Source organism: Haematobia irritans, chromosome 2 (assembly GCF_050003625.1).
Source record: "Haematobia irritans isolate KBUSLIRL chromosome 2, ASM5000362v1, whole genome shotgun sequence".
NCBI classification, from domain to species: Eukaryota; Metazoa; Arthropoda; class Insecta; order Diptera; family Muscidae; genus Haematobia; species Haematobia irritans.
Genome location: NC_134398.1, coordinates 144,875,616 through 144,896,083, shown reverse-complemented (window position 1 = coordinate 144,896,083; position 20,468 = coordinate 144,875,616). Strand labels below are relative to the sequence as shown.

The 20,468-nt window shown below is 33.9% G+C and overlaps 2 protein-coding genes across 6 annotated transcripts in view; both read right to left on the bottom strand.

Moving 5' to 3' along the window:
• Btk (tyrosine-protein kinase Btk29A) overlaps nt 1-20,468 on the bottom strand; it is a 561,740-nt gene that overhangs the window by 451,177 nt on the left and 90,095 nt on the right. The window lies entirely within an intron of this gene.
• Nucleotides 17,012-17,995, bottom strand: LOC142226452 (collagenase-like). The gene is made up of 2 exons (XM_075296480.1): nt 17,700-17,995; nt 17,012-17,635 (listed from the first exon to the last, which is right to left on the bottom strand). The coding sequence occupies exons 1-2, from the start codon at nt 17,951-17,953 to the stop codon at nt 17,071-17,073; spliced, it is 819 nt and encodes a 272-aa protein (XP_075152595.1). The 5' UTR covers nt 17,954-17,995; the 3' UTR covers nt 17,012-17,070.

Here is a 20,468-nt window from a genome sequence, read left to right as displayed (position 1 = left end):
TCAAAATATTAAAATATTTTGTCAAAGCTATTGTACCATAAATCTGATATCGACTCAAAAATGTCTACACAACAGGTACTAAATCATTCGCGGGGGTACTACGGTACTGACCGGGGTGAAAAAGTATTGAAAAAAGTACTTTAGTACTGCATTTTCCATCCCTGGCACTCAGTGACAAGAGAGAAGTTCACCACTGATGTCTTACAATGGGCTGAATAGTCTAAGGGAGCCTAAAATATTGGGCTGCAAAAATACCTAAACTAAGTTAATTTTCCTAACTGATTATTTGAATTAAAATGTTATTCTTCAAACACATTAAGTACTTTACACGAACTGAAGAGTGGCAAATTGTATCGATAAGTGTATCTATGTTGACTTACATTATCTTGATTTAAGTCTCCATTATGTTTAATAACAAAATCATCTTATCATAGTAAATATGTTTACATACCTTGAAGGACTATATACAGTAATTACTCTTAAATTTTAAACAAACAAAAAAATTAACTAGAAATTGTCTTTAAGATATTTGGAATGTTAATAATTTGTTATTAATCCTGAAAAACAGTGAACCTACCTCAAAGAAATTTTTTGGTTAATTTTAGATAATTTTTATTATATTTGGAAAATTTTAACAAAGCATTATTACAAACGCTGGTATCACGCCGATGTCACAAAAATAAGTAAATATTTTTCGACAAATTCAAGAATATTAGACATAAATAAGTTTTTTCACTTGTTAAAGAAAATTTTGTAGTTTGAAGAAAAAAAAATTGAAGTTCAAAATTGCCACAATGTGATTAGTGACATAGGAAGTTCGTTATGGACGCATTTGTAGTAAAATTTACAAATTTAAAGAAATAATTAACTATTTTGTGAGAAATAAGAATTTAGTAAGACTTTAAGCTTAATTTGTGTATAATTTTTTCCTAAATGAGCTACAATAAAGTTAAATTGGCTTGAAAAAGAGAGTTCACTTTTTTTAGTGTATCCACCCACCCATCCACTATAGGCTTTTGGGCGAATAAAGAAATCATCAAAGTTCCTCATGTAATTTCTGTTGTAGCAATGTTTTGGGTAGTCATAATCTTCGGTCATTAAATTTCCTTTTGCTTTAACTTTTACTGGTGTGATGGTCAGTCACTTCTTCATAAGCTCCTTAATTGTGAATGATGATTATTGAGGCGAATACATTAACACGCATGGACATGACTAGCTTTCGTCGACTCATCATCATCATCTGAAATGCAATAATTCCATACCAAGGAAAAAAAGTGGAGGGGTGCATCAATAAAATCTTAAGTAGCTATACGTTTCATTGGTGGGCAAGCAAGCTAAACACAATCATTGAATATGCTTACAAATAAGAAATAAATAAACCAATCACATAAGAGATCAAATCTTAAAAGTGCTAAATACTAAAGTGCTAAGCAACAGTCAAAGAAAAATCTTTCAAATGGTAAGGATAAATCGGAGAAAGGGTTAACTCTTTGCCGTAAAGGTAAAGGCAGGGCAGTGTCAAATGTAGTGTTCCAAGGTCTCATCAACCTCAAAATATTCATACATGCACCATTCCATCAAAACACGGAACATGCGTCAGCTGTGCAAACCGAAAAACATAATAGCTAAAAAATCACCCTTTATATACAGTCCCTATATAAAGTCACTCCCGCACCCAGAGAAGGAATATGATCATCTCAAACATATTTTAAGAGCAAACTGTTATTTTTAGGTGGTGACCATGTAACATGGTTTTCCCAACCATTTTATTTTCTCGGAAATCATGTATCTGATTTCGGCAAGCAGGTTATATTTGACGAGAAAATAACATTTTAGTGACAAACATGTTACATGGTCACCATACAAAAATAACATCTTGCTCTTAAAACATGTTTGAGGTGATCATATTCCTTCTCTGATTGCGAAAAAAGGATTTTAATTTCATCTGAGATTGTTATTTGGTGACAAAATTTTTTTAGGATAGATAGATATTTTTAGGATAGAAAATTTTGTCAAAATTTTAGTTCTGTAGAACATTTTGTCAACATTTTATTTCTATCGAAAACTTTGTAAACATTTTATTTCTATGGAAAATGTTGTGAAAATTGTATTTCTACAGCAAATTTTGTGAAAATTGTATTTCTAAAGAAAATTTTTGCAAAATCTTATTTCTACAGAAAATTTTTGCAAAATTTTATTTCTATAGAAAATTTTTGCAAAATTTTATTTCTATAGAAAATTTTGCAAAATTGTAATATCTATAGAAATGTGTCAAAATTTTATTGCTATAGAAAATTGTGTCCAAATTTTATTTCTATCGAAAATTTAGTCAAAATTTTAGTTCTATGGGAAATTTTTGCAAACTTTTATTTCTATATCTAGAAATAAAATTTTGCAAAATTTTAATATCTATAGAAAATATGTCAAAATTTTATTCCTATAGTAAATTTTGTCAAAATTTTACTTCTATAATAAATTTTATCAAAATTTTAGTTCTATAGGAAATTTATGTCACAATTTTATTTCTATTGAAAATTTTGTCACAATTTTATTTCTATAGAAAATTTTGTCAAAATTTTATTTCTATAGAAAATTGTATCCAAAATTTGTTTCTACAGAAAAATTTTTAAAATTTTATTTCTATCAAAAATTTTGCAAAATTTTATTTCTATAGAAAATTTTGTCAAAATTTTAATTATATAAGAAATGTTTGTCAAAATTTTATTTCCATAAAAAATTTTGTCACAATTTTATTTCTATATGAAATTTTTGTCAAAATTGTATTTCTATAGAAAATTTAGTCAAAATTTTATTTCTATAGAAAATTTTTGAAACATTTTATTTCTATATGAGATTTTTGTCAAAATTTTATTTTTATATAAAATTTTGCAAAATTTTATTTCTATAGAAAATTTTGCAAAATTTTATTTCTATAGAAAATTTTTGCAAAATTTTAATTCTATAGAAATTTTGTCAAAATTTTATTTCTATAGAAAATTTTGCAAAAATTTATTTCTATAGAAAACTTTGTCCAAATTTTATTTCTATAGAAAATTTTGTCCAAATTTTATTTCTTAGAAAATTTTGTCAAAATATTATTTCTATACAAAATTTTGCCACAATTTTATTTCTATAGAATATTTTGCAAAATTTTATTTCTATAGAAAATTTTTGCAAAATTTTATTTCTATAGAAAATTTTTACAAAATTTTATTTCTATAGAAAATTTTTGCAAAATTTCATTTCTATAGAAAAATTTTGCAAAGTTTTATTTCTATAGAAAATTTTTGCAAAATTTTATTTCTATAGAAAAGTTTTGCAAAATTTTATTTCTATAGAAAAGTTTTGCAAAATTTTATTTCGATAGAAAATTTTGAAAAATTTTAATCTCTATAGAAAATGTGTCAAAATTTTATTGTTATAGAAAATTGTGTCCAAATTTTATTTCAATAGAAAATGTTGTCAAAATTTTAGTTCTATAGAAATTTTTTGCAAAATTTTATTTCTATAGAAATTTTTATCAAAATTTTACTTCTAAAGGGTGATTTGTTAAGAGCTTGATAACTTTTTTTTTAAAAAAACGCATAAAATTTGCAAAATCTCATCGGTTCTTTATTTGAAACGTTAGATTGGTCCATGACATTTACTTTTTGAAGATAATTTCATTTAAATGTTGACCGCGGCTGCGTCTTAGGTGGTCCATTCGGAAAGTCCAATTTTGGGCAACTTTTTCGAGCATTTCGGCCGGAATAGCCCGAATTTCTTCGGAAATGTTGTCTTCCAAAGCTGGAATAGTTGCTGGCTTATTTCTGTAGACTTTAGACTTGACGTAGCCCCACAAAAAATAGTCTAAAGGCGTCAAATCGCATGATCTTGGTGGCCAACTTACCGGTCCATTTCTTGAGATGAATTGTTCTCCGAAGTTTTCCCTCAAAATGGCCATAGAATCGCGAGCTGTGTGGCATGTAGCGCCATCTTGTTGAAACCACATGTCAACCAAGTTCAGTTCTTCCATTTTTGGCAACAAAAAGTTTGTTAGCATCGAACGATAGCGATCGCCATTCACCGTAACGTTGCGTCCAACAGCATCTTTGAAAAAATACGGTCCAATGATTCCACCAGCGTACAAACCACACCAAACAGTGCATTTTTCGGGATGCATGGGCAGTTCTTGAACGGCTTCTGGTTGCTCTTCACTCCAAATGCGGCAATTTTGCTTATTTACGTAGCCATTCAACCAGAAATGAGCCTCATCGCTGAACAAAATTTGTCGATAAAAAAGCGGATTTTCTGCCAACTTTTCTAGGGCCCATTCACTGAAAATTCGACGTTGTGGCTCGTTAGTAAGTCTATTCATGATGAAATGTCAAAGCATACTGAGCATCTTTCTCTTTGACACCATGTCTGAAATCCCACGTGATCTGTCAAATACTAATGCATGAAAATCCTAACCTCAAACGAATCACCCTTTATAATAAATTTTGTCAAAATTTTTGTTCTATAAGAAATTTTTGTAAAATTTTGTTTCTATAGAAAATTTCGCCAAAATTTTATTTCTATAGAAAATTTTGTCAAAATTTTATTTCTATAGAAAATTTAGTTAAAATTTTATTTCTTTAGAAAATTTTGTTAAAATTTTATTTTTATAGAAAATTTTGTCAAAATTTTATTTCTATAGAAAAATTTGTCAAAATTTTATTTCTATAGAAAATTTTGTTAAAATTTTATTTCTATAGAAATTTTTTGCAAAATTTTATTTCTATAGAAAATTTTACAAAATTTCATTTCTATTGAAAAATTTGTCAAAATTTTATTTCTATAGAAAATTTTTGTAAAATTTTATTTCTATAGAAAATTTTGCCAAAATTTTATTTCTATAGAAAATTTTGTCCAAATTTTATTTCTATAGAAAATTTTTGCAAAATTTTCAAAATTTTATTTCTACAGAAAATTGTGTCCCAATTTCTATAGAAAATTTTGTCCAAATTTTATTTCTATATAAAATTTTTGTCTAAATTTTATTTCTATAGAAAATTTTGTCAAAATTTTAATTATATAAGAAATTTTTGTCAAAATTTTATTTCCATAAAAAATTTTGTCACAATTTTATTTCTATAGAAAATTTTGTTAAAATTTTATTTCTATAGAAATTTTTTGCAAAATTTTATTTCTATAGAAAATTTAACAAAATTTCATTTCTATTGAAAAATTTGTCAAAATTTTATTTCTTTAGAAAATTTTTGTAAAATTTTATTTCTATAGAACATTTTTGCAAAATTTTATTTCTCTAGAAAATTTTGTAAAAATGTTATTTCTATAGAAAATTTTGTCAAAATTTTATTTCTATAGAAAATTTTGTCAAAATTTTATTTCGATAGAAAATTTTGTCAAAATTTTATTTCTGTAGAAAATTGTGTCCAAATTTTTTTTTCTATAGAAAATTTTGTCAAAATTTTATTGCTATAGAAATTTTTTGCAAAATTTTATTTCTATAGAAAATTTCATCTACTTTTTACTTCTATAATAAATTTTGTCAAAATTTTAGTTCTATAAGAAATTTTTGTAAAATTTTATTTCTATAGAAAATTTTGTAAAAATTGTATTTCTAAGAAAATTTTGTCAAAATTTTATTTCTATAGAAAATTTTTATAAAATTTTATTTCTATAGAAAATTTTGCCAAAATTTTATTTCTATAGAACATTTTAGCAAAATTTTATTTCTACAAAAAAATTTTGCCAAAATTTTATTTCTATAGAAAATTTTGTCCAAATTTTATTTCTATAGAAAATTTTTGCAAAATTTTATTTCTATAGAAAATTGTGTCCCAATTTCTATAGAAAATTTTGTCCAAATTTTATTTCTATATGAAATTGTTGTCTAAATTGTATTTCTATAGAAAATTTTGTCCAAATTTTATTTCTATAGACAATTTTGTCCAAATTTTATTTCTTAGAAAATTTTGTCAAAATTTTATTTCTATAGAAAATTTTGTCAGTAAGGTGTCATAAAACAGTAAAGTGCAATTCACTCTTGTTTTATTTAATTACCTGGCCCTGATGAAGATTGGCTGCAATAAAGTAAAACTCAAATAAAAAACATCTGGAGTTTTTTCATTAATGACCTTGAGCTGGACTAAAACCAAAAATAAAATTTTATTTCTATAGAAAATTTTGTCCAAATTTTATTTTTATAGGAAATTTTATAAAAATTTTACTTCTATAGGAAATTTTATAAAAATGTTATTTTTATAGAAAATTTTGTCAACATTTTATTTCTATAGGAAATTTTTGTCAAAATTTTATTTCTATAGGAAATGTTTGTCAACATTTTATTTCTATAGAAAATTTTTCAAAATTTTATTTCTATAGAAAATTTTGTCAAAATTTTATTTTTATAGAAAATTTTGTCAAAATTTTATTATTGTCCAAATTTTATTTCTAGGGAAAATTGTGAAGTAAATAGTGTTATGTAACCTCTAAATATTAAAATCTTTCTAACCAGTACCAATACGCTAAGAATTCACTGTTTCGAGTGTATTCTTTGATTAACTTCATGAAGTTCATGATACGCAAAGTTTCAGCAAAGACCATTTTACAACTTTTTCAAGAAACTTCAACTTCAAGAGTGAGTATGAGAAGAAATATTTACCATCTATATATATTTACCATAGCAACTCTATCCTACCGCATCCAATAGATGTGTATGGTATGTCTCAAAAGGTACTTTGTAGTCGCTTTATTAAAGTCCGTGATGATGATTTCAACACAATTTTTAAGATTATTTCAAAAGCAGATTGTTTTTTTATTGCTTTCGCGTATAAACTTCCTTCATGATTCCTTCTTTTGCACATGTACTGCAAGAGTAGCTGCATCAGTAGCCCACAAACCATTAGACGGTAAACTTTATGGATTTGCTGTAGTGGAGGTATTTGCCTTCGAGACAATGCAACAGCTTTTCGCTTCGTCTTAATTATTAAAGACTCTTTGGAAAATGTTGATGTGCAAAAGGATTTTTATTGCAAATAAATCCTTCAAAATATCTTTTCACACTCTTAGCATGAGCGAACTGACAAACATACAAACAAACAAACCAAGAAGAAAATGATGAGTGAATTAATGGCTAGGCGGCAGCTAGGATGATGTTTATTTGCAAACAGTGGTGGAGGAAAAACGAGAATAATAAGGGGAAGTTATCTGGGATAGTCAAGTAGCTCATTGGTCACTGTAGATTTATATTCTTGTGGAACAGCACAACCATCTCGTCGAGAAATTTTCGATAGTAAATATCTATTATTGATTTAATGTGGGAATATACGATCCGTTTATATACGATCCGTTTATGAAAGTGAATCAACATATATGCGGTGTCAAATGGAGAATAGACAGTGTCAATCTGACAACGATAAAATGACACAATGCTTTGTCAAAACAACAACCAACGTTCATGATATGAAAACGTAATGGTTACGAATTTATTATAAAAATCCACTACCGTGACTCGAACATAGATTATCTGTTCCAGTAATGTCACCAGCATTACTGAGGTGGGATAATCCACCGCTGAAAAACTTTTTGGTGTTCGGTCGAAGCAGGAATCGAACCCACGACCTTGTGTATGCAAGGCGGGCATGCTAACCATTGCACCACGGTGGCTCCCTTATGGCCATAGGCCATAGACATTCCAACAGCACTCACGACCTTCGCACTCAGCGCGCATCAAGCAAGTATGGCTTAAACAGGAGGCTCCTCGCTTCATTTGTTGAAGACCAACATCTTCGGATATTAATCCTTTGATCTTTTGCATCCATTTTGAAGAGTAAGTTTGGCAAAATACCAAAGTCATCTTGAGATGATGGAGCTTCGCCGGGAATGGGCCAAAATACCCCACAGTCACTTTCGTGCAGCGTGTGATGTCTTTGCCGGCAGTTTGTAGGCCATAATTCATGCCAAAGGTACAAGCGAAGCTATTAGTGCTAATTGCCGAAACAACTAGTGCTAATTGCCGAAACAACAAGCTAAATGGCGAAACACATATTGCGGAAGCAAGCTGTGGAGCAATAGTTAGGATGTCCACCTTTCATACATAGAGTCGTGGGTTCAACTCACGGTTTGGACGAAAAACCAAAAAAAAGGTTTTCAGTGGTGAATTATGCCCTCTCTAAATGGATTCACCGTAATGTTAAACGCCATTCGGACTTGACGACGATCGGTATGTAAAGAAGCGCAATTTGACCCCATTTATCGAGATCGGGCAATACATATATATGGGAGCTTTGTTTTGATTATTTTCCAAATTCAACAACCTTCATCCAAATACACTAAAAAAAGTTTACTTGGATCCAAAGATTTTGACCTTCCCTTAAGAATTTTGGTATTGATTCAAAGATGCGGCTTCTTTAAAATAAAGAAAATCTTTAGCGACCTATCTTGCTTTAAATCTAGGACCAATAAAATTAAAATTAAGATACAGATCTCATTTATCAATTTTTCATTCCCTTTTCGTGGTTTATTAATACGAGGACAGTTAGGAAAAGTCTTAGCCTAGCACAAAAAGCGCGGTATAAACAGAAAAAAGTTAAGTGTTTTGGAAACTTCCATCTCTGTTAGGTTAGGTTAAAGTGGCCGCCCGATTAAATTTCAGGCTCACTTAGACTATTCAGTCCATTGTGATAGCACATTTAGCTAAAAGTACCTATTACATATGGGCACTTCTAGTCTTAACCACTGAACCTTCTCTATTATTTACTTTTGTTGAACCAACCAGATTGCTCCAAAAACATTAACAAACTGCTTAAGTTAACGTTTTCCAGGTCCGCCAGTAATCTAAAGCTATATGCTCCTAAAATTCGCTTACGCCTTACACAAAAAGAAGGACACTCACACAAGAGGTGTTTAATTGATTCCTTTTCCTCCACATCATGACAGCTTATACAATAGTCATTATACTTCACACCTATAGTTTTTGCAAATACACCTATCAGGCAGCGACCCGTTATAGCAGATATCAGGAGTGCTATCTGACGCCTTGAGAACACTAGCATATCTAGTGTGCGGTTTAAGTTTAAATGGGGCCATATTTACTTAGTGTCGTTACAACCCTTGTAATTCTCCCATCGAATATTTGCCATAACAGCCTTCCCACGCAGTAAGAGCTTGCAGGGGGCCAGAGGCATACCAACAGATTCTAGTTCCCCTGGAATATGTAAGGTAGTTCCTAGCCTTGCTAACACATCTGCTTCGCAGTTCCCCGGTATGTTCCTATGGCCAGGCACCCATATTAAGTGAATATTGTACTGCTCAGCCATCTCGTTGAGAGATTTGCGGCAGTCTATGGCCGTTTTCGAGTTAAGGAACACAGAGTCCAAGGATTTTATTGCAGGTTGACTGTCTGAGTATATATTAATGCCAATATTTGTTGGAACATTACTTCGTCACCTCTCTTATTGCTAATATTTCAGCCTGAAAAACACTACAGTGATTAGGTAATCTTTTCGCTATTCGAAGTTCCAGATCATTAGAATATACTCCAAACTCCACTTGTCCATTCAATTTGGAGCCATCAGTATAGAAATCTATATATCTTTTATTCCCCGGGGTCTGTGTACACCACGCCTCACTGTTGGGAATTAGAGTTTCAAACTTTTTGTCGAAAAGTGGTGTTGCCAGGGTGTAATCCACTACGTTAGGCACACCTGGCATTACTTTGAGGACCGAACTGTGACCGTACATTTTTTCCGACCACAGCGATAGCAGCTGACTGTTTGGCCAAAATGTCTAAAGGCAATAGATGTAGGTTAGGTTAGGTTAGGTTATGTGGCAGCCCGATGTATCAGGCTCACTTAGACTATTCAGTCCATTGTGATACCACAGTGGTGAACTTCTCTCTTATCACTGAGTGCTGCCCGATTCCATGTTAAGCTCAATGACAAGGGACCTCCTTTTTATAGCCGAGTCCGAACGGCGTTCCACATTCCAGTGAAACCACTTAGAGAAGCTTTGAAACCCTCAGAAATGTCACCAGCATTACTGAGGTGGGATAATCCACCGCTGAAAAACTTTTTGGTGTTCGGTCGCAGCAGGAATCGAACCCACGACCTTGTGTATGCAAGGCGGGCATGCTAACCATTGCACCACGGTGGCTCCGGCAATAGATGTAGCATGACATTAAGGGAGTCTGTTCCTGTCGTACTAAATGCGCCTGAGATACATAAGCTCGCCATACGCTGAACTTTATCTAAACTAGTCGGTTTCTGAAGTGCCGGCCGCCAGACTACAACACCATATAGCATTATAGGTCTAACTACTGCCGTGTATAACCAATGCACAATTTTTGGTTTTAGTCCCCACTTTTTCCCTATTGCCGAGTACAAAGTTACCGTGGCTATTCTCGCCCTTTCTTCAATATTGAGCCTAAAATTCAGCTTCCTGTCCAAAATAACGCCAAGGTATTTTGCACACTCACCAAAGGGAATTTCAATACCCCCTAAGGAAATGGGCCTAACCGTGGGAGTTTTGCGATCTTTGCAGTACGTGACTAGTTCTGTCTTTGCTGGATTTACCCCAAAACCATTAACTTTCGCCCATTTCTCAGTCATCCGGAGAGCTCTCTGTATAATATCTCTGATTGTGAATGGAAATTTCCATCTCTGTTATGAGCACATGTTAAATTTTGTTTCGATCATAGACCAAGGAAGGTATAGACATCTCAAGTGAATTCACAGCGCTGTAGTTTGTCTGCACACCGTAGATGGCTCTTTCTCATCTGCAATTGAGTGATTTTTTAATTTGGCTTTAATTTGTTTTCTTTCCTTTGTTCTCTCGTTGAAACACCAAATATTGTGAAAGTTTATAAAATACTGTTCATCCACACCTTTTTTGTAATGCAAATTGACTAATTTATACGGTTATTCTCGTTTTCCAAAAAGAAATTGAGTCACTTGACTGCGCAATTGAGTGGAATGACTGCGCACTGCAAATAAACAAAACCATGGTGAATTATCAAGGTATGTCTCTATATTTTCTTGGTCTATGGTTTCGATATAGAAACATATGTTCAAAAAAGACGCATCCGCAATTTTTTTACAATGAAAAAATTAGAAATACGTGCTGTAATTAAATATTTACATAAAAAAGGTTTACAAGAAATTCATAATGATATGGTGAATGTGTTAGGTGAAAGTGCTCCTTCATATGCAACTCACGTACAAACAAATGCCAATTTAAAAATCCAAATTATAACGGATACTTCAAAGTAAAAAATGTTTTCTTAATTAAAAAAAAAAAGCTTTAAACCAAAGACGCTAAATCCTTAAAATAAGTCTCAGCCTATATTTGAAGCGTTTTTATCTCAAATCTAAAGTTTCAATATTTCAGTTAATTTAATGACAATTTCTTTAAATCGGAAATGTGTTTCTTAACTTTGAGGAAAATTAGCCTTAGTCCAAAGACATGCGACTTTAACGGAGGGACGCAAATTCACAAAATGTGTGCCCTAAATTTAATGAAAAAAAATGTTTAAAGCAAAGATTATAAACCTTAATTTAAATAAATTGTCATTATTTTAAAGAAATTTGTCCTTAATATTTTGTAAATTTCGCATCCTAAATTTTAAGTTGTATAATCTTTAATATGATGTAAATATTTTTTTCAGTGTAGATTAATAATTGCGACCGGAATCATGCCAACAATAAATAAATGGACGGACGGGACACAAAGAGCTCGATTAACTCAGGAGGTTATTCTAAGTCGATCGCTATATAAAAATCAATATTTCTGGTAAACACATTTTTTATGGTTCGTTATAAAAAGTTTTATGGTCAAAAGATCGGACATCTAAATTTCACATAGGAAAAGACAGACTTACATGTTTTTCACTCAATTCGTGTACATACCTGCAAGAGAGAAAGATCATTAACTTTAAGATAACATAGAAATAGAAATTCATTAAATTTAATATAAAATAATTTTGTATAACACAAATATTTTTTTGATTCAATCACGAAATGAATTTTTCGATTAAAATTGCTTTAATCATGAATTTTACTTGGATTTTTTTTTTGGAAAGAAAATATTTCCAATTAATTTACTTTTGTCGAGAAATCAATTAATTTTCAAAATTGATTCAATAACACCAGCGAACTTCAATTAATGTTTTAAATTAATTAATTAGAATTATAATCGAATAAGCTATAAAAAATGCCATATTAGGATAGTTGATCGGATTTAATTAAATTGAATTAATTTTTAATATCAATTAAATTTTTAATTAAAAAAATTGGCGACGAACATGGTGCGACTCCAATCAAAAAAAAGTGAACCCTATATTTCACTAAAGCCGATTTAATTCTATTTTAGTTTATGGAATTATTACGTTTTAAGAGAGTTTCCATGGCGTTAATATTTTTTTGCGTACGTTAGTTAAATTATCTAAAACAGAGGAAAAACTATACAAATTAAGCATAAATATTAAATAAATTCGGGTCTCCATAAAATAGTTCAGAATTTCTTAAAAATTTAAATTTTACCAATAATGAGCCCATCATCAACTTCGTTTGGTACTAAAGACATTTTTGCAATTTTTCTCTCCAATTTTTCTTTTCAAAATTCGATTTTTTTAATAAGTGAAAAAGTTTATTACGTCTAATAAATTTTCTTGAATTTGGCGAAAATTATTTACTTAGTTTTGTGAAATCGGCGTGATATCAGCGTTTCTACTAGAGTTTAGTTCGGATCGTATGAAGAAGACCTATGCGGCATTATACGACCCTTTTCAACTGGCTTTATTCAGCTGTGATAAGGCCAGTAGCTGTGTATGGATGTCATGTATGGTGGCCCATCACAAACAACCACAATCATAAACTGAGATTAGGCAGAATAAATAGAACGGCCCTCATCTAAAGGGTGGTTAAATTGTAAGGGCCGATGTTGAATGTGAACCACACCTAAACGCCAATTTTTTTCGAATTTTATTTGACATTTCTCTTTTTCAGACTTATTCAATTTGAACCATGGAGAGATACACAATCCAACAACGTGTTAAATGGTTCCAAGAAATGGCAACCGTTGATGATCAATTTTCGAAGAAAATCATCTTTAGTGATGAGGCACATTTTCACCTCAGTGGATTCGTCAACAAACAGAATTGCCGCATCTGGGCGAATGAGAATCCAAGAGTGATTGTCGAAAAACCAATGCATCCACAAAGAGTGACTGTTTAGTGCGGTTTATGGGCTGGCGGCATCATCGGGCCGTATTTTTTCCAAAATGAGGCCGGTCAGGCAGTTACTGTGAATGGTGTTCGCTATCGTGAGATGATAATTAACTTTTTATGGCCCGAATTGGAAGATATGGATGTGGACGATATGTGGTTTCAGCAGGACGATGCCACACAGCTAACGAAACAATGGCTCTTTTGCGCAACAAATTCAATGGCCGTGTTATCCCACGTAATGACGATGTCAATTGGCCGCCAAGATATTGTGATTTGACACCGTTGGATTTTTTCTTTGGGGTTATTTGAAAGAAAAGGTGCACGTCGATAAGCCAGCAACAATTCAAGAGCTAAAGGCTCGGCACATTAACGGCATAGAACCTCCATTATGCCTCAGCGTCATCGAAAATTTGGACCATCGGATGAAGGTGTGCCACCGAGGTCGCGGCGCCCACTTGGCCGATATTTTGTTCATACATAATTGAGTAATACCAATATATCATAATAAAATAAAATTACAATAATTTCCTAAATAGTTTGTGATTTATTCAAAATCAACATCGGCCCTTGAAATTTTAACCATCCTTTACATGACCGGGGCGATGAGACAACGGCCACCGCCGCACTGGAGGTATTGATGGGGATATGTCCCCTAGACCTGCATATTAGGAGGACCGCGGACGACATACTGATCAGACTGAGGGGCCTGGACTCATTGGAGAGCACGGGCTGCAGACACACTGAACTGATAGTCTATGCCGGACGACATATGAGAACTGACTATATGGCGACACGGCATATGTATGACAATAACCTGGGTTCAATTATCCCGAGCATAGAGGACTGGGATGAAAATAGGATACACTTTGGAAATCTCAACATCTATACGGACGGCTCGAAAATGGCCGAGGGCACAGGCAGAGGAATTTACTGCAAGGTGTTGGAACTTAAGGAGTCCTTTAAGTTGGAAGATAAATGCAGCATTTTTCAGGCTGAGATATTTGCTATTGCAAAAGCTGCGGCACTTCTATCGATGATACCGTTATTTAGATGCGATATCAGCATTTTCATCGATAGTCAGGCAGCTATAAAGGCCCTGGGCAATACGAACATAAGGTCGAAGGTTGTCCGCCGCTGTCGTAGAGAGCTTACGGTTCTCACTGAACATCATAATGTAACTCTGTGCCACCGTGATGCAATGGTTAGCATGCCCGCCTTGCATACACAAGGTCGTGGGTTCGATTCCTGCTTCGACCGAACACCAAAAAGCTTTTCAGCGGTGGACTATCCCACCTCAGTAATGCTGGTGACATTTCTGAGGGTTTCAAAGCTTCTCTAAGAGGTTTCACTGGAATGTGGAACGCCGTTCGGACTCGGCCCCTTGTCATTGAGCTTAACTTGGAATCGGGCAGCACTCTGTGATAAGAGAGAAGTTCACCAATGTGGTATCACAATGGACTGAATAGTCTAAGTGAGCCTGATACATCGGGCTGCCACCTAACCTAACCTAACTCTGTGCTGGGTACCTGCACATTATGGCATAACTGAGAATGAAGAGGCAGATGTACTCGATAAGGAAGGCTCAGGTGGCACGGATAACATCATTTCGGACGTTTTTCCTCTGCTTTCTTTGTTTATTTACAGGATCAATAGCAAATATGAAGATTTATGGAAGAGACGATGGGCTTCTTCTAACAGGTTGGCTGATAAGTCCCCAGTCTAACAAAGAAAAACAATTTTTTTTGTCAAAAATCGTTTTTATTATTCAACATAGTTCCCTTCAAGAGTGATACAACGCTTATAACGACCTTCCAATTTTTTGATACTATTTTGGTAGTACTCCTTTGGTTTTGCCTCAAAATAGGCCTCAGTTTCGGCGATCACCTCTTCATTGCAGCCAAATATTTTCCCTGCGAGCATCCTTTTGAGGTCTGAGAACAAGAAAAAGTCGGTGGGGCCAGATCTCGAGAATACGGTGGGTGGGGAAGCAATTCGAAGCCCAATTCATGAATTTTTGCCATCGTTCTCAATGACTTATGGCACGGTGCGTTGTCTTGGTGGAACAACACTTTTTTCTTCTCCTTCATATGGGGCCGCTTTGCCGCGATTTCGACCTTCAAACGATCCAATAACGCCATATAATAGTCACTGTTGATGTCTTTTCACTTCTCAAGATAATCGATAAAAATTATTCCATGAGCATCTCAAAAAACAGAGGCCATTACTTTGCCAGCGGACTTTTGAGTCTTTCCACGCTTCGGAGACGGTCTACCGGTCGCTGTCCACTCAGCCGACTGTCGATTGAACTCAGAAGTGCAGTGATGGAGCCATGTTTCATCCATTGTCACATATCGACGGAAAAACTCGGGTGTATTACGAGTGAACAGCTTCAAACACCGCTCAGAATCATCAACACATTGTTATTTTTGGTCAAATGTGAGCTCGAGCGGCACCCATTTTGCACAGAGCTTCCGCATATCCAAATATTGATGAATGATATGACCAACACGTTCCTTTGATATCTTTAAGGCCTCTGCTATCTAGGTCAACTTCATTTTACGGTCATTCAAAATCATTTTGTGGATTTTTTTGATGTTTTCGTCGGTAACCACCTCTTTCGGGCGTCCACTGCGTTCACCACACTCCGTGCTCATTTCACCACGCTTGAATTTTCCATACCAATCAATTATTGTTGATTTCCCTGGGGCAGAGTCCGGAAACTCATTATCAAGCCAAGTTTTTGCTTCCACCGTATTTTTTTCCTTCAGAAAACAGCATTTTATCAAAACACGAAATTCCTTTTTTCCATTTTTTTTCACAATAACAAAAGTTGCTTCACAAAAGACGCTCTATCTCACAAACTAATTGACTTACAGACGTCAAATTTTGACACGAATCATTTGAAGGTTGATACTATATAAAATAATATGCATTTAATACTAGCGACGCCATCTATGTGTCAGACCGGGGACTTATCAGCCAACCTGTTATAGGCTGTGAACAAACGAAACTGATATGGGACGAATATAATATTAGGAACTCTGAAATCCTGATGTCATTGCAAAGAGAGGATGTGAGGTCGATAACAGGCATCATAACAGGATACAACACTCTGGGAAAACACATGGTAAGGATCGGTGTAGCGAATGATGATATTTGTGGTGGTGTTTGGACCCCGAGGATACGGAAGATTCATTGCACTTCCTGTGCCAGTGTCCAGCACTATCTTTCAGAAGAAACAAGATACTGGGCTCTTATTTCTTTCAGACTATGGCCGACTTGCGAGAATGTAGCCTGATGAGTATTCTCGCCTTCATCAAGGCATCGGGGTGGAGGACCTAGGCGCACCCGAAGGACACATTATCATAGAATGGACTGACTCATTCTGGTCGGAGCGTGACAGACACGAAGAGGAAGGTGGAAAGAAGTTTGAGGAACCGCAATGCACCAACTAGGGTCTAAGTGGACACAAATTCGCTAGTTCGGATTCGTGTCATCCTCCATAACCTAACCTAACCTAATACAGTTTAGTTAAAATTTTTTAATTCTAATCTATTATTAACTAAAATGTTCTTTCCTGGCGCCTTGTTCTGTAGTTTAGCTGATCGACACTAGCTAGTGGTGGTTAATAAATAATCTTGCCCATTGCAGGGTCTCGTATTTAGTACAAGCCATAACTTACAGTTGCTGGAACTGAAAATCGTATTTTCCTCTAAGGACGTATTTTTATTTTTTCCCCTAAGAACCTATGTTTTACCCATCATCCTTCAATAACTGAAAAAAAAAAAAAACAAAAAACAATTTTCTATTGCAGATTCATTTATTTTCCATAATGCTCTTTAGGATTGACATCCATATTTCTAATAGAAGATACCAGTATTGGCCTTGATCCAATCCAAATAGCTGGTCACACGAGTGAAAGCAGCAGGGAATCCCTTTTCGCAACCAGCAGCTGAACCGAAAGAGGTTAAACCAACTTGAATCTTGGACGATTCCAAGACCAATGGGCCACCAGAATCACCATTGCAGGTGGAAACAGCATTGGGGGTAGATACACAAATGTTCGAATCAACAACAATGGAGGTACCATAGGTGGCGGCGCAAACTTTATTTTCAATGACTTGCATGCGGGCCCATTGCAAGTCCTTGGCAACACCAGTGGCAGAATCGGACATACGGCCCCAACCAGAGGCAATCACATAATCACCCGAATAGGTAGAGTAAGAGTTGGAAATAGCTGGAAGTTGAACGGGTTGGATTTTAGCCGAGTAGGCAACGCTTGGGATTTTGATCAAGGATATATCGTTTCTCAAGTTGTTGGTATTCCAGCCAGAGTGGACGATGATATTCTTGTTGGAGACCTTGTAGGTGACTTCAGCGGAGGTGCGAACGGTAGCTCCCAAGTAGACGGTAACGGAGAGGATACTAAGAAATGTGAAATATAAAATAAGGACATGCAATCACTTGGGTAGCACCTTTGCGAACTTACCCATCGGTACAGTGAGCAGCAGTCAAAACCCATTCCTTGCCAATCAAGGATCCACCGCACCAGGCAGCAGCGCTGGGAGTAACTTGCAAGGATAGACCAACCTGGTAAGGGAATTGACCAACAGTAGCAGCATTACCATTAGTAATACGGCCCTCTGAATTTCCAATCACTGGAACAACACGATTACGAGGATAAATTTCCTCTGCGGAAACGCTGGCGGCCAAAGCCAAAGCAAAAACAATGAAGAATTTCATAGTGTAACGAAACAATTCCAACTGATGACATCTTGAGGAAATTTTACCATTTTTATACTCTGATTGTTATCTCAAGAGGGTTGTATGTAATCAATTCTGGTAGAATTTTGATTTATTGCATTGGATTAATTTGGATTGCATATTGCATGAACATAAAGATAATTTCTAATTTATTCGTGATTTCCCATTTTTTTTTCTATGACATATTGTAACTGAGGTGTTATCAATTTTTTTTTTCACAGAAATTTAGAGGCGCTATTAATTTTTTTATACAAAAAAAATATTGTAATGCAAGAAAGACAAGATTTAAGGTGAAATATAACTACTGCAATACATTAAGATTCTATTGAATGCAGACGACTAATATTCAAGAACTTTGAATATATATCTTTCTGATTATTATTTTATTAATACTAGCGTAACCCCGCTTCGCTGCGCCTTCCGAAGCGTATTTGTAGGAGCCTTTTTCGGTAACTTAGTCAACCATATCCTTCGTGCTGAAAACAAATTCAAAAAGAGTTGAATTCTTTCAAACAAATCGGACAACTTGCTTTTTCGTTTATGGATAGAAATACGGCGGATATGCAGATGTAAAAACGGCTGCCAATTTCATGTAAATTTAAGTTTTTTACATAAAAAAGACTGGCAGAAGCCTGTGCAAAAATCATAAAATTTTGTACCGAGTTCCCATTTACGGACAAATTTTCACTTTCAATTTTCAAAAAATCGGACAAAATGGAAGCCTCTACCCACCTTCGCTCCACTTCGACCAGATATCGCAAACTCACGTACCCTATATTAAATTTATAAACTACCCAACGGTCCCTATAAATCGACAAAGTTTTTTTTTCACTATTCTCCTTCCCCAACCAGATATCGAAATATCATATACTAATTAAAAAATCATGTATTAATTTAATCACCTCCTCCCACATTCCCTGTAAATTTCAAGTAGATCGAAGAAGGTTAAATGTTGCTCTATTGTTTTAAAGGGACGTCACTTTCCCCGATAAAATACCGACAAACACCGATTTCCTTCCCCCACGACCTTTGTAAATTTCCTCCACCATAGGATGGGGGGTATATTAACTTTGTCATTCCGTTTGTAACACATCGAAAAAATTGCTCTAAGACCCCATAAAGTATATATGTTCTGGGTCCTGGTGAAATTCTGAGTCGATCTAAGCATGTCCGTCTGTCCGTCTGTTTAAATCACGCTAACTTCCGACGCTATCGACTTGAAACTTGGCACAAGTAGTTGTTATTGATATAGGTCGGATGGTATTGCAAATGGGCCATATCGGTTCACTTTTACGTATAGCCTCCATATAAAGGGAGCCTCAGATTTGGCTTGTGAAGCCTCTAACAGAAGCATATTTCATCCGACCTGGCTGAAATTTGGTACATGGTGTAAGTATATGGTCTCTAACAACCATGCAAAAATTGGTCCATATCGGTCCATAATTATGTATAGCTCCCATATAAACCGATCCCTAGATTTGACCTCCGGAGCCTATTGCAGGAGCAAAATTTATTCGATCCTGTTGAAATTTGGTACATGGTGTTAGTATATGGTCTCTAACAACCATGCAAGAATTAGTCCATATCGGTCCATAATTATATATAGCCCTCATATAAACCGATCCCCAGATTTGTCCTCCGGAGCCTCTTGTACGAGCAAAATTCATCCGATCCGTTTGAAATTTGGAACGTGGTGTTAGTATGTGGTCTCTAACAAACACGCAAGAATTGGTCCATATCGGTCCATAATTATATATAGTACCCATATAAACATTTCCCCAGATTTGATCTCTGGAGCCTCTTGGAGAAGCAAAATTCATCCGATTCGGTTGAAATTTGCAACGTGGTGTTAATATATGGCCGCTAATAACCTAACCTAACCTAACCATAGTTATATATAGCCGATCCCCAATCACACAAAAATTGGTCCAAAAGAATCTACCAAAATGTTATTTCTATAGAAAATTTTGTCAAAATTTTATTTCTATAGAAAATTTTGTCAAACTTAATTATATACGTATTTAATCGGCATTTTTTAGTTTAATATATACCACATATGGACTACTTGCAATTTAGAAGACGGTGCACACAAAAAATTTTTTTTTCTGATTCAATCACGAAATTAATTGATCCAATTAATTTTTTAATTGAAATGTCTTCAATCACGAAAATGATAGTATCAATCACAGTTTTAATTGGGCATAGAAAAAATTCTTGATTAAAAAATTAATTAGTTTCATTACCAAATTTCAATTAATTTTTTAATTGATTCAATTAAAAATTTAATTGATGTTGATTGCAAAACTCAATTAATTTAGTAATTAAAAAAAGGTAACTATTTTCAATTACATTCTGAATTGGCTTAGAATTTTTATTTGGATTAACAATTGATTGTTTGAAAAAAATTTTAATTAAAAAAAAAATCATCACTTTTTTAACTGACTTAGTCTTCCGAATTTGATTAAAAGTTAATTGTATCAATTAACTTTTTAAT